Here is a 12,946-nt window from a genome sequence, read left to right on the forward strand (position 1 = left end):
ACAGACTTAAACAAAATGCTGCAATACAATAACCGTCAGTTAAATGCATCAATAAATGGCCCGTGACATTTTAACGATTCTTAGTCGAGATGGCCGGAAGGGATATGGGTTTTTAACCGTACAACAAGATTGCATTGACTGCCTGGGCCAAGATGCATACTTGGGCATACTTGCAGACTTCACAGACTTCACAGACTCCTGTGCAGTAGATGGCGGCAAATACACATTGTGCCCCAGGCAGCAGCCAACACAGAAAAAGACGAAAACAACGGGCTGTGTGAGTTTGTATGTTTTTTATTCGCTTTGGAGATCAACTTTATTTAAGAAAATGCCACAACACCTAAACTGCTACAAGCCGAGATGGGAAGCCAAAAGACCATGGATCAGAGCGGCCAGTGACCCAATGAAAGCGTTGTGCACATTGTGTCACCGAGAAATAAGAGTTAACCACGGTGGCTGGCACGACTTAACTAAACACGAACGGACAGCCATGCACAAAAAGGCTGCGTTAGCTGCCAAAGTAGACAGATTCCCAATCACGTCTACATCCGAAATGCCCGACATGGCTGAAAGTAATGTCAGTAGGCCTACAGTTGAATTAAATGGCACTGTTCAAGACTCATGTGTTGGCGAGAAGACGCACAAGAGTTGCGGGACCAAAACGGAGAAAATCTTGGGACCAAGCACTGAGGGGAAAGATGTATCGGACTTTTCTGCTGCTCTTGGTGAGTCTTTCTAACCTGGCAAGTCAGAATAAATGAAGGCCAATGTAAGTGTCAATGTGAATAATAAATAAATTGGGGGTTGCTGGCGGGTGGTGCTAGTAATTCCCCTCGCTAACCCTACCGCGAAACAACACCACCAAAAGGAGCTCACATCTTAGCCAGCGCCACCCGCTGGACACATCCAATATCACAATTAGGCTGGTTTATCAGGCTACCACATCTTGCTATTTATGTTGAGCTGATCAGATTTATTGTAGCCGAAATTAAACCTACACTCAATGGTTGGTCAGGTCTACTTGTGCTTATCTTTTTTGACACCAACACAAAAACTATAGAAATGTGCAAAGAGATGCAAGCAAACCTTATTGTTTTTTGTGCGTGTTTTGTTTAAATTTGGGTTTGATTTGTGCGATTTAGTGCTCCTCACCTCTCAATGAATTATGCAGATCTGACATCGCTGCGTATGTGGGTCCCACCTCTGAGGCTACTGTCAGCGTCCATTTGGCAAGTGGTCCAGCAGCGTCAAGTCCAGTCCTACAACAGGGTGGAGGAGTTTGTTTCTGTTGTTTTGGAGTTGGTCCCTGATCTACTGAGCTCTGAGGAAAAGATTGAACTGCTTCTTGGACTGAGAGCGAAGGTGAATGAGAACAACAGTTATTGTAGTGAAATAACGTGCATTTTGAATGACATCCGAAAATTAATATATGGCCTACTTTTTTCTCAGTTGGTCTTAGAATTATGCCATGATCAGCCATTATCAATGACCGACCAGATGATGCAGCCACACCTGGAGAAAGTCACAAGGGTTGCTGAAAACACCTTCAGTGATGGGGTAAGAAATAAAGATGAATACAAAAATAATTTATGTTGTGTGTTTTGGTGTATGTCTCTGTTGTGATGACTGGGTTGTTCTGCTCCATTTTGAAAGGAGATGGGCCAGACAGTAGATGCTGCTGTGAGGAACTTTGTGGATCTCATCCAGGCCCTTGTGAAGAGCCCCGAGTATAGAAGACATTACTTCCAGGTGAGACTAACAATTTTGTAGTGGCACATGGTTCCTTTATAGAAACATATTTCAACATTTGGACAAAAGTGAGGCATAACGGGGTAGCTGTTACATGATGCAAACACCTTGGAGTTCTCAATTTTTCTTTTCCCTGGAAACGTGCAAGCCACATGCTGTTCTTCCCATAAGCAAAATTGTCACAATAATATTGTTGCTTGTGTTTTCATTGATATTTCAAAGCCTTGAGGACACTAGGACAGAATATAGTTGATATTTAGCTCATCATACAGGTGTAAGAAACAGCCCTGACATTCAGAGTCATTGTATGTGTACAGTTAGCATGGCAGTCTGCACAGATATAAAGGTGTTGTTGTGTCACTCATCCCAAGACGTTTACCTCAGGGCGAACGCAAGCATGGGATGGTTAGGGGGGGTTTATCTTAAACAGTGTTGCCAGATTGGGCTGTTTCCCGCCCAATTGGGCTGCTAAGATGGCTGTGTGCGGGTAAAAATGCCATTTAGTAGAAAAACCCGCCCAATTTTTGCCATAGAAATCAATAGAATCGGGCTGGATTTTGTGCTTCTAGGCGGGTTTTGAGCATTTTTTGGGCTGGAAATCATCAGCCTCATCTGGCAACCCTGATCTTAAATTGCTAAATGCAATTTCATGTAAGCAGGTGCGGCAACTGTGGAAACGTTTTTGAGCACGAGTTGCTTTGTATAAAAGTGTCTGCCTAATGCAGGGTTCCCCAAATTTTTTTCTCTGGGGGCCACATCGTTCCTGACTGTGATCAGGGGCCGGGATCGATCATGTCTGTATGCTGTATACTAGGCCACTGACAGTTAGAGCCATAATGTCTAGCACAAAATAGTTAATCCTTTTAAGTGCTTTGCAAAATAAGTGAGTACTTCACATGTTTTTCAATTTGAAATACCACAGGTATTCCTTTTCATTTCTAATAACCATGTAAAAATAGCAAGGAAAGGATAGAAAAATTAGCCTGGCTCTCGCTGACCTTGCGTGTGTGTAGCTGGAGCCCCCTGGAGGAGAGCTGTGGAGAGCTACACAAACTTCCGTCTGGAACACTGCTGTTGGCATACCGGTCTCCAGACAGAAAATATCCGGAGCATTTATTGCTTAAATATCAACGGCAGCTCGCACTAATAATGAATCACAGGACAGATTATAGACTATATTGACTCTTTGGAGTTGAACAGAAAACGTTTTTGGAGGAATTTGTGGGTGGTGAGTAGCAATATGCACCATTTGTTTTGTGACTCGAGAACGGCTTGCTAACTCCAGTGCTACCAGACGTAGTTTGTGTACACAAACGCACCGTCTGTGACAACCAGTCTGTAGAAAATTATGATGATTGACAGTTTATGAGTGATACAATAGAAATGGTAGGCCTGTTTATATTACAGTGAGATGAGAAACTATCAAGACAAGAAACTTCTGGAGATTCACACTAGTGAAAATTAAACTGTAGGAAGGCCTGTTGATAAACAAAATAAAATATTTAAAAAATATATTTTATCATTATTTTTTCTGTGAGGATTGCTTATTTAGCTGAGGTGCAGAGAGGTGGAGGGCCGGTCAAAGGGGCTTGGCGGGCCGCAGCCGGCCCGGGGGCCTTAGTTTTGGGACCCCTGGCCTAATGTAATGTTAAGTTGCATTTCACCATTATGAAAGAATGACAGAAACGTCACAAGTTAAGTGAAAGGGGAAATGTGATTTAAACTGCTAATATTGCAAACATGTTCCTCTGTCATTGTCTTAGGATACTTACCCATTGCATTATGGCCAGAGATTTGACACAGCTCTGCAGTCTCTGGTGGAGGAATTCCTGTCCAGATTGGAATTGTTACTACCAGTGCCAAGCTTCCATCAGGTATGCAGTAATGCATGACTCAAATCTTGTCTAAAAGAAAGCATTCTCCTGGTGTCCTCTGTTATTCTCTTCTCGTGCCTTATTGTCAGGGTGATAGATCATCTTTACGCTGACAGGGGTGCTAGTGAATAGATCTGTGTGATGTCAGGGATGTTTTCTCGGTAGCCTGTATATAAAATACTTGCCATACAGCACCAAATCCATTAGTTTGTAAACTATTAAAGGCTCCTCTTATTGATCTGTTTTTCTAGTACTCATCATAGCTTGAAGCTAGTCATTTATAGCTGGCCAAATGTATTGTCTGCACTGTATGCAGTAAGTCACATAAACTGGAGATGCAGTATGTCACTCTGAAAAGTTATTTCTTGCAGGTCGCCGCTTGGTTTGATGAAGAGCCTTTGATCTTGGAGGATTTTCTACAGCTGGTTCATGACCCAAAGCCCATTCAGGGATTGCTAGATCACTACAAGGATTTAACACGCCTGAAATCAGGTTAGTTCATGGTCAAGAGCGATTAATCAGCAACCATTACAAAAAAGGTCAAATGTTTCGACACACCTTCTCATTCAATGCATTTTCTTTATGTATAGACAGCTGATATCATTGTTGGAAAACTGCTAGAATTGGGTTTTTTTTTGTTACGCACATAGGGCGGAATTCTCCCGTCTCCACTTAAGTCGGTTTTACGTGCTTACCTTTTATGCGCTTTCATCTTGTGCGTATTCTGCCCTCTGGAACGTCGCCACACCCCTTGCGCTTAACTCTGAAAAACAGCACGTAGCCCAACATGGGCTTGATGTATGCTTAATGAGGGATGAGTCTCAGCCAAGTTAATCAGTTGTGGCTATCAAGAAACCACGGAGCATGGATTTTCAGATCAACCATTTGAAAATCTCGGCAGTCAATTGAGATCCAAAAACTGAACTTTAACTTTGAATTAAAACCATGTGCCAAAAGTTGTCGTGCAAAAGCATTTCAAAATCCAACCTCCGCTCCTTTTCACAAACACAAGGCGAGTAGTGGAGGTGAGATAATGAGATGGAAACGTGATGTGTCTCATTCGCGGGAACTGCAGCTCAGTGTTTTGGAGCGTAGTAAGCAACAGGTTGATCGAAATAATGAACATCGTAAAACATTTTGGAAACATTTTGTGTTGCCTACTCAACACCGGAGAAAAAATTATTTAAAATACTGGCCATTGCCTCTTAATTCCCACAGTAACATGTGGGTTACCATGGATACGGCTTGTGAAATATCCCTCCTGTAGTCTGCCAGTTCTCCGGGTTACGCATGTGATGGCAACTGTAACGGAGGCTAACTAGCACAGAGTTGGCGTGGAACGTTGGTAAACCTCCCTCCGATAGCCTCATACAGTCTCGTGCCGTTGGGCCGAGAGACTAGTCTCTTGGCCCAGCGGTATCGTACTGTGTCTCCCATTGCCGAACCGTTGTAGTTGACGAGGTCGCACGTTCGATCCCCGAGGGGGGTGAACAGGTGCAAGATGACCTCCGTCACAGTGGTGCCGCTGACCCGGGATGGGAGTGAGGTTTAAGGGGGAGAGTGTAACGGAGGCTAACTAGCACAGAGTTGGCGTGGAACGTTGGTAAACCTCCCTCCGATAGCCTCATACAGTCTCGTGCCGTTGGGCCGAGAGACTAGTCTCTTGGCCCAGCGGTATCGTACTGTGTCTCCCATTACCGAACCGCTGTAGTTGACGAGGTCGCACGTTCGATCCCCGAGGGGGGTGAACAGGTGCAAGATGACCTCCGTCACACAACATCGTATTTATGTTGCCGTTTGACACAAGAATGGTCAATCATGTCATCCCTACAGCCTAATTTAATACCCTCGTCAGTTTGCGGGGGTTCGCTAATTGCGTGATTGCACACACACCTTATTTGAGACAGGTCCCCATTAATTTTTATTCGCAAAGGGAACCGGAACTTAGTGTTGCCAGATGTGACTGATCAAATCCCGCCCTAAAGGTTCTCAAAATACGCTAAATTATGCCCAATTTGAACAAATTACATTGACTTATGGGCATACAATGGCAGAAAAACGCCAAAGGGTCAATTTTTCCCGTTTTTACCCGCAGACGGCCATCGCAAATTGGGCGGGTAACCGCCCAATCTGCCAACACTAACAAGTTAATACTTGAATCTTTATGGTACTTAGGAGCTCTATTCCCCCCTTCAGAGGGTCTGTATGCTTCCGAGCTACCCGCCCTCCCTCTGCAAAAATGTACAAAGTACTGTAAATAGCCACAAAAATAAAGAGACTGTGTTGAATGAAAAGGTGTCCAAACTTTAACCTTACAGGCTGTCATCATGCTTTAGCCTATGTCTCGCACGCTAGTGCATTCAGCGTGTTGGTGCGTGCTCCTCAACGTAACGGTAAAGCGCTTTCATGCACTTTTGACACGTGACGAGGTTTGCACAGTTTTCCCGCCGTGCCGGCGATCGTGTTTTGTCACAGCGCATTTCTGTTACTAAACGCAAATATGCTTTGCTGTGCTCTAACCAAAACCACCCCTAAACCTAACCTGTCAGTAAAGCAATGTTTCTGCTGCTTTACTTTTGCCAAGAACAGCGAGATTAGGCGAATTTCTACCTAAATTGTGCCTAAACCAAAATCATCCCTATACCTAACCTGTCACGGGATGTTGTGGAGCACGCCTTAACTTTGACACACGCGGTAGTGGGTTCAAATCAGCGTGTCATAGATGCCTATGCGTGCCTATGTTATACTGTACATACAGCCCTTGCGAAAAGTTTTGTCGCCTATCCATGTTTTTGGAACAACAGCTAATAACCTGACTTATGATCACTTCAGAATATACTCATGACAGCTGCAACCCTCCAAAATCACTTTTTATGCACAAAAATAAGTTTGTTGCACTGAGGACAGATTTATCATGTAATTAGCATGAAACGGCAGATTTTGGCAAGACAAAGGTGTTGTCGTCTCTAGAAAATAATGTCATAAATCAATTCAAAACACCAATATTTTGCATACCATCAGAAAATGAAACACTGGTGCTGTAAGATCCAAATGAATATCTCGTATGACTTCTTTTAGCTTGAAGGACTGTATCCATGTGTTTCAGCAAAGACTCATACAATTTGATTTTAATCAAGACAGAGGGTCCATAAATCCGCTGAAATATAGTTATCTGTCAAGAATAAACAAATAGCTGCCGTCTGATTGGTTAAACACAACTGCCCATACCCTTTCATTACACACAAAGGAACACATTTAATATGACAACAACTAAAGAGCTAAATAATTAATTATAGAGTTGTTAAAAATATATCCTGTTTCAGGTTCTGCTTTCCGATGCCTGTTCTAAGTCATAAGGAGGGACTGTATACCCAGTTGTTGATATTCGTCTGGAAGTGCAGGGGCAAGCATTTTTGTTGAGAGCAGGCATTGTAAGTGGGCTACGCTATCCTGTAGTGTTGGGGCAGGATGTTTTGATTTTGCCTGAACTTGTGCAGTCAGTGCAGCCAGTCAGCATGGTGGTTACCAGAGCGCAGGCTAAGCTGTCAGCTGATGATGATGCAAAGAAGGCTTTGTGTAGTGTGTTGCCGTACAGTCAGACTGATGTTGACATCGATATTGACCTACCTGCAGTATACAAGACGCCTAAAACACGCAGACAGCGCAGGCTAGCTAAACTGCAGGGGACAGCAGAGAAGTCTGTTAGCCAAATGCCAACACCTAACATGGATGTAAATGATGTGTGGAAGCCTCCAAGTAACTTGAGTGAGAGTATTATAATTGATAAGAGTAGACATGAGTGGAGTAGAATTATGTGATGTGTCGAACTATTAATGACTATAATAAATCCTTCTTGTCCTTCCAGACTCCTCATCACCCATCATGACCAACACTATTCTCTCCACACTAACTGACTCTCCTAAAGTGCAAGAATTCCTTGCTGCTTGTGTACAAAAAGAGGAATGTTTGCGATTGCTCCGTGAACAAAGTTCCCAGAACAAGTCAGAGACACGTGGTGGTTCAAACGATGAGGATTGGAGTGGAGATGTGGATGAAGGAAACCCGCAGAGAGACTCCAATGGAGGACAGAATGACACCAGTCAACACGACCAACAGAGGGATTCAGAGCAGAGCAGTCAAACATGCAATGGGTTGTCATCATCATACATCGTGGTAGACTGGAGAGGAGATGAAGATGATGATGGCGATGATGATGATGATGATGATGGCGATGATGATCCCAACGATGTGGACTGGAGTGAAGATGTGGAGGGAGGAGACTCACAGAGAGACTCAGATGATGACCAGAGTGACACCAGTCAACACGACCAACAGAGTGACTCAGAGCAGAGCAGCCAAACACCACTCAGTGAAAAAGAAGTGAATGGGACTAATGGACTGAATGGTGAATCTTTGTCATTCTTTGTTTGTCATGTTCGCACAATTTTGACAACACATCACCTCACCTCACACTGCCGTGATGGCAAGTGGAATTTATTTAATTCATACACTGAAAAATGCTGCATTGCCTGTCTACTGACATTCTTTTGCCATCACTTTCTGATGAGCATAGACAAGCTAACACCGTATACAACTACGTAGGTTAAGGCTTTCTGGCACTTTGCTGTAAATTGTTAGCTTTAGCGGCCACTAGGGGCGTCTATATTTTCTAGGTTAGTAAACTGTACCAGAATTGGTTTGCATTAATATGTTTACTATTCATGCTTTTACAGGCTGCAAGAGAGATGTTGAGACGATTGTAAATATCAAGATTGTGGAGAAGGGCCTGCCATCCACGGGAGAAGAGAATGGTGCGTCTCCTACAGTACAAGGCAGCTTGACCAACTGCCCGGCAGCAGTAGTGGATAATGGTGTGTTTCGGTGCATTGAATGTGGCAGAGTCTACGCATATGTAGGGTCGCTGACCAAACACATGAAAACCCATAACAAGATATTGTCTCCCGCGGTACAAAGCAGCTTGCGCAAGGTGGCTGTCATTCCACGCACAACAAATGGACGCAAATTCAGGTGCACTGAATGTGGCAAAGCCTTCGTGTATGCAACTTGTCTGAACAATCATAAAAAAATCCACACAGACTTCAATCCTGGGCTTAGAATGCGCACTGGTGAGACTTCCGTAAATAACAAGAATGAGGAAACTGATCTGGCTTCCTCAGATGAAGGAAAGGGATTATCCTTCACTGTACAAGACAGTTCACAGCTTGGAAAACTGAGTGCTAATGAGAGGACTGTAAATATCGACAATGAGCAGGAGGACCTACCGTCCACCGGAGATGAGAATGGATCATCTCCCGCAGTACAAAGCAGCTTGCACAAGGTGACTGACGAGCCACGCACAACACATGGACGTAAATTCAGGTGCACTGAATGTGGCAAAGCCTACGTGTATGCGAGTTGTCTGAACAATCATAAAAAAACCCATACAGACTTCAATCCTGGGCTTAAAAGATGCACTGGTGTGACTGGTGAGCATAACAAGAATGAGGAAACTGATCTAGACTTCAATCCTGAGATAAAAAGACACAAAAACACCCACGGCGAAATTCTCACAGGGGAGGAAAAACATTTGTGCCCTTACTGTGGCAGGGCATTTAGAAGGATAGCATATTTGCGAGAGCACATAAAAACCCACACTGGGCACCGCCCCTATGTGTGCCCCGTCTGTGATAAGGGGTTTAAACAACATTCAACTCTGGTCAGTCATAAGCGATTACACACTGGTGAGAAACCCTACTTGTGTTCTTTCTGTGGCAAAGCTTTTGTCACCTCAGGAGCATGTTTGCATCACACGCGGATTCATACTGGAGAACGTCCATACAAATGTGAAATTTGTGAGAAAACCTTTACAATGTCATGTCATCTAACCATACACAGGAGACGCCACACAGACGAGAAACCTTTCCTCTGCACTGTGTGTCCAAAGCGGTTTAAAAGTCCATCTGTCCTGAAACATCATATGCGAATACATACAGGAGAGAAACCTTATGAGTGCTTGATTTGTGGAATGAAATTTGCAGACAGCACCAGAAGGAACGCTCATCAACGTTGTCATAGGAAATAAATGGGTCTTGGCCAATGTTGCTTCTGAATATTTCTGCTCTTTACGTTGAAACAGCAATCATACATCAAACGAAAATAGTTTTATACCTCTGTATTAGTAATAATTTTTAAATGTAAGTTAAATATTGTGTTTGTTCCTCTAAGTGTTTTTTTACTGTTGTATCAGTGAGTACTTTTAAAAAATTAAACATTTTGAAAATCAACAAGCCCTTTCTGTGATTGGGTGAAATAAGTGTGCAGTGCTTTTAAAACACAATCACCAAATAAAGCTAGAGGAATAAGAAAATCAAAATTATGAATAGATGAAACAGTTTTTCCTGAATCAGAGGTGAACGCCATATTGAGGTTACACACTGGTGATCTATTGTGAAAGTGAAAGCTGGAAGTCCAGAGCTGTAGGCTATGACATTTTTGCAAAGCACTCAACATCAGGATGAAAGGAGACCATTGACCACAGCAGGGACATCGCCAAACATTGTATTTCATACAAATACAGAACAAAAAGCACGAAAACATCCTCAAGGTCACCCAGATGTAACCCTGTAAGCCCTCCCCTTGTACCCTCTCACCCTCCTCTCTTGCACCCTCCTTCACTTCATTCCGAGCACTGCCCTCATTAAAGAAAGCAGAATTGGGGAAAAAACACGACCACAGAGATGAAATAGGAAGAGACGTGAGGTGAGCTAAAGGTCTTCTACATCCCCGTCATGAAATGTCAGTGTGGTACAGTGAGCTCTCAAGTTTCATATGGAGCAGATGAGTGGTTACCGCATGTGTCACATACTGCATGATATGACAGCCATGCCTAGCTGTCATGATGGCTACAACCATTTGCAGTGGAGAAATGGGCCAAAGTCAATTAGAGGACATGTGCCAACCTAGTTAACAACTTATCAAAGAGCCTGTGTTGTCAGTTTTGGTTCAGAAAGGGTACCATATTAACAATGAATGATTCAGGAGCTAATAATTTTGTCCTTGTCATTTTTGCTCCTTTTATTGTTTAAACTCGTAACAATAAAAACATCAATTCAACTAATTGGACATTATCTCCATTGTGTTTCCAGAATCAGAAACAGAAAGTTGTTAAGGTCATTCTCACTGATAAGTAAAAACTGATGTCTAATGTCAGAAGGGGAGTTAAAGACATTGTCCTCAATCTTAAAATTGTACAACTAATGAAATTGGATAAGCGGTTAGAGCGTCAGACTTGTAGCCCAAATGTTGCCGGTTCGACTCCCAACCCGCCAGGTTGGTGGGGGGAGTAATCAACCAGTGCTCTCCCCAAGGCCAGGATTTTGAAGAGGCAGTGCACTTTAATAAGGTAGTTGCTTGTGAAGGCCAAATATGTGACAAAAGCCCATTAATGACCAACTGAGTCAATGAGCTACAAGTCGTCTCGTGGATCACTTGAGGTCTTTGTGGACCAGCAGAGTTTCTAAGACCACAATTTTGCAAAGAGTGGGCTAGTGAGATGCAGCACAATAATGTTTCTCTGCATGTTGATTTATTCACCAGATTTTAATATTACACAATAAAAAGAACAGACACTTGCAGTGCCTGAGAAGACATGCAGCACATGTTTTTCGTGGACTTCATTTGGTCATGTGATGTCATCACTCCAACAATGGTGAATCACATGACAAACAGTAGGCCTAATGGTAACAATGAATCATTCTATTCTGGTGTGATCCCATATAATTTCCATATATATTTTTTAATTAAATGTAGTATAACCTCACAAAAAACTATAGCCTGCCAGAAAATATTGGTTCAGGAGGATAGACACACAGTCTGAAGGAAGCAAAAAAGACTCCAGCTACACCAGATAGCATAACAGAACAGATTACTGGACCCAAAACAATCTGGTTTCAGAACTGGACACTTCAACTGAAACTGCGTCACTCTCAGTGACTGAAGCTCTAAGGACTCCAGGAACGGAAGGACTATCCTCGGTCCTCACCCTACTAGACCTGTCTGCAGCCTTTGACACAGTCAACCACAAGATCCTCCTGAGGATACTCACGGCCATGGTATGGGAATCACTGGTGTTGTCCACTCGTGGTTCAACTCCTACCTATCTGGACGCACCTTCAGTGTGTCATGGCAAGGGAAACCGACTTGTCAACATGGATGAAGGACCACCACCTACAGCTGAACCTGTCCAAAACAGAGCTCCTGGTGATACCAGTGTAAATATGGAAATTGTTGGATGACCCAGAACTGATATTGTTGTTGTTACTGTTGCTGTTATCTGGTAAAAGTTGACTTTAGGGGTCATTCCCCCCATGCCATGTGGTGGCTCAAACCACTGGGGTGGGGTGTCACTGGCCCTTGCAAGACAAAGGACACTTTTGGGGTGGGGGGTTGCCGTATATAAGCTCACCTCAGAAATTCCTCTGGGAGTCTCTTTCCATCTCTAAAGGGGCTCCAATCTCTGTCTTTCTCTCCCTCTCTCCCTCTCTCTTTCTCTCTCTCTCTGTCTATCTATCTTGGGTAAACTGTATTTGATTTCACTGTATCTTATGTAACCTACAGTAGCCTTGAGTTAAATGTAATGTTACCTTGCAGTTGATAATTAAATTGTCATATAACTTTCATTCATTTGCATCTCCTCATCTGTATCATGCCATTTGCCTTTCCTGTGTCTTAAGTTAAGTTAACACTGCTTCTGTTTCAAATGCCCACTCCTTTCCGTCGTTGGTTAGGAATAAAGTGGAGGGAAAAGTTTTTATACTTTTACACCAGCTAAAGAGTCGCTCAGTCACAACATCAACCTCAAGACAAAGTCGCCAAAAACCTTGGCGTCATGATTGATGATGAGCTGTCGTGCTCCAACTACATCAACTCAGTCACCCGGACCTGTCGATTCCAGATGTCCAATGTACGGAATATCAGACCTGTGCTGACACAATATTCTACACGACTGGTCCAGGCCACGGTCCTGTCCCGCGTTGACTACTGCAACTCACTCATGACAGGTCTACCTGCTTGTGCGCTAAAACCTCTGCAGATGATCCAGAATGCGGTGGCACGGTTGATATTCAATCAAAAGGACCCATGTTACTCCTCTATTTATTGAGTTGCACTGGTTACCGATCGTCGCCCGGATCAAGCACAAGGCATTGACCCTTGCCTACAAAACCATCACAGGAACGGCCCCAGCTTATCTGAAGGACCTACTAACGCCTTATGTTACTGGAAGAGAACTGTGCTCATCCAGCACAAGCCATCTGGCTCTGCCA

At 43.5% G+C, this 12,946-nt stretch overlaps 1 protein-coding gene across 1 annotated transcript in view; it reads left to right on the forward strand.

Moving 5' to 3' along the window:
- The window catches only part of LOC134447264 (uncharacterized), a 28,881-nt gene extending 19,148 nt beyond the window's left edge, over nt 1-9,733 (forward strand). The window contains exons 8-14 of the mRNA XM_063196644.1: nt 1,172-1,362; nt 1,450-1,557; nt 1,654-1,749; nt 3,513-3,623; nt 3,995-4,115; nt 7,489-8,028; nt 8,357-9,733. Coding sequence (XP_063052714.1) covers nt 1,172-1,362; nt 1,450-1,557; nt 1,654-1,749; nt 3,513-3,623; nt 3,995-4,115; nt 7,489-8,028; nt 8,357-9,705 — 2,516 coding nt within the window. The 3' untranslated portion in view covers nt 9,706-9,733. The remainder of the gene's footprint in view (nt 1-1,171; nt 1,363-1,449; nt 1,558-1,653; nt 1,750-3,512; nt 3,624-3,994; nt 4,116-7,488; nt 8,029-8,356) is intronic.
- Nucleotides 9,734-12,946: the final 3,213 nt, after the last annotated feature.

This window comes from Engraulis encrasicolus, chromosome 4 (assembly GCF_034702125.1).
Source record: "Engraulis encrasicolus isolate BLACKSEA-1 chromosome 4, IST_EnEncr_1.0, whole genome shotgun sequence".
Taxonomy (NCBI): Eukaryota; Metazoa; Chordata; class Actinopteri; order Clupeiformes; family Engraulidae; genus Engraulis; species Engraulis encrasicolus.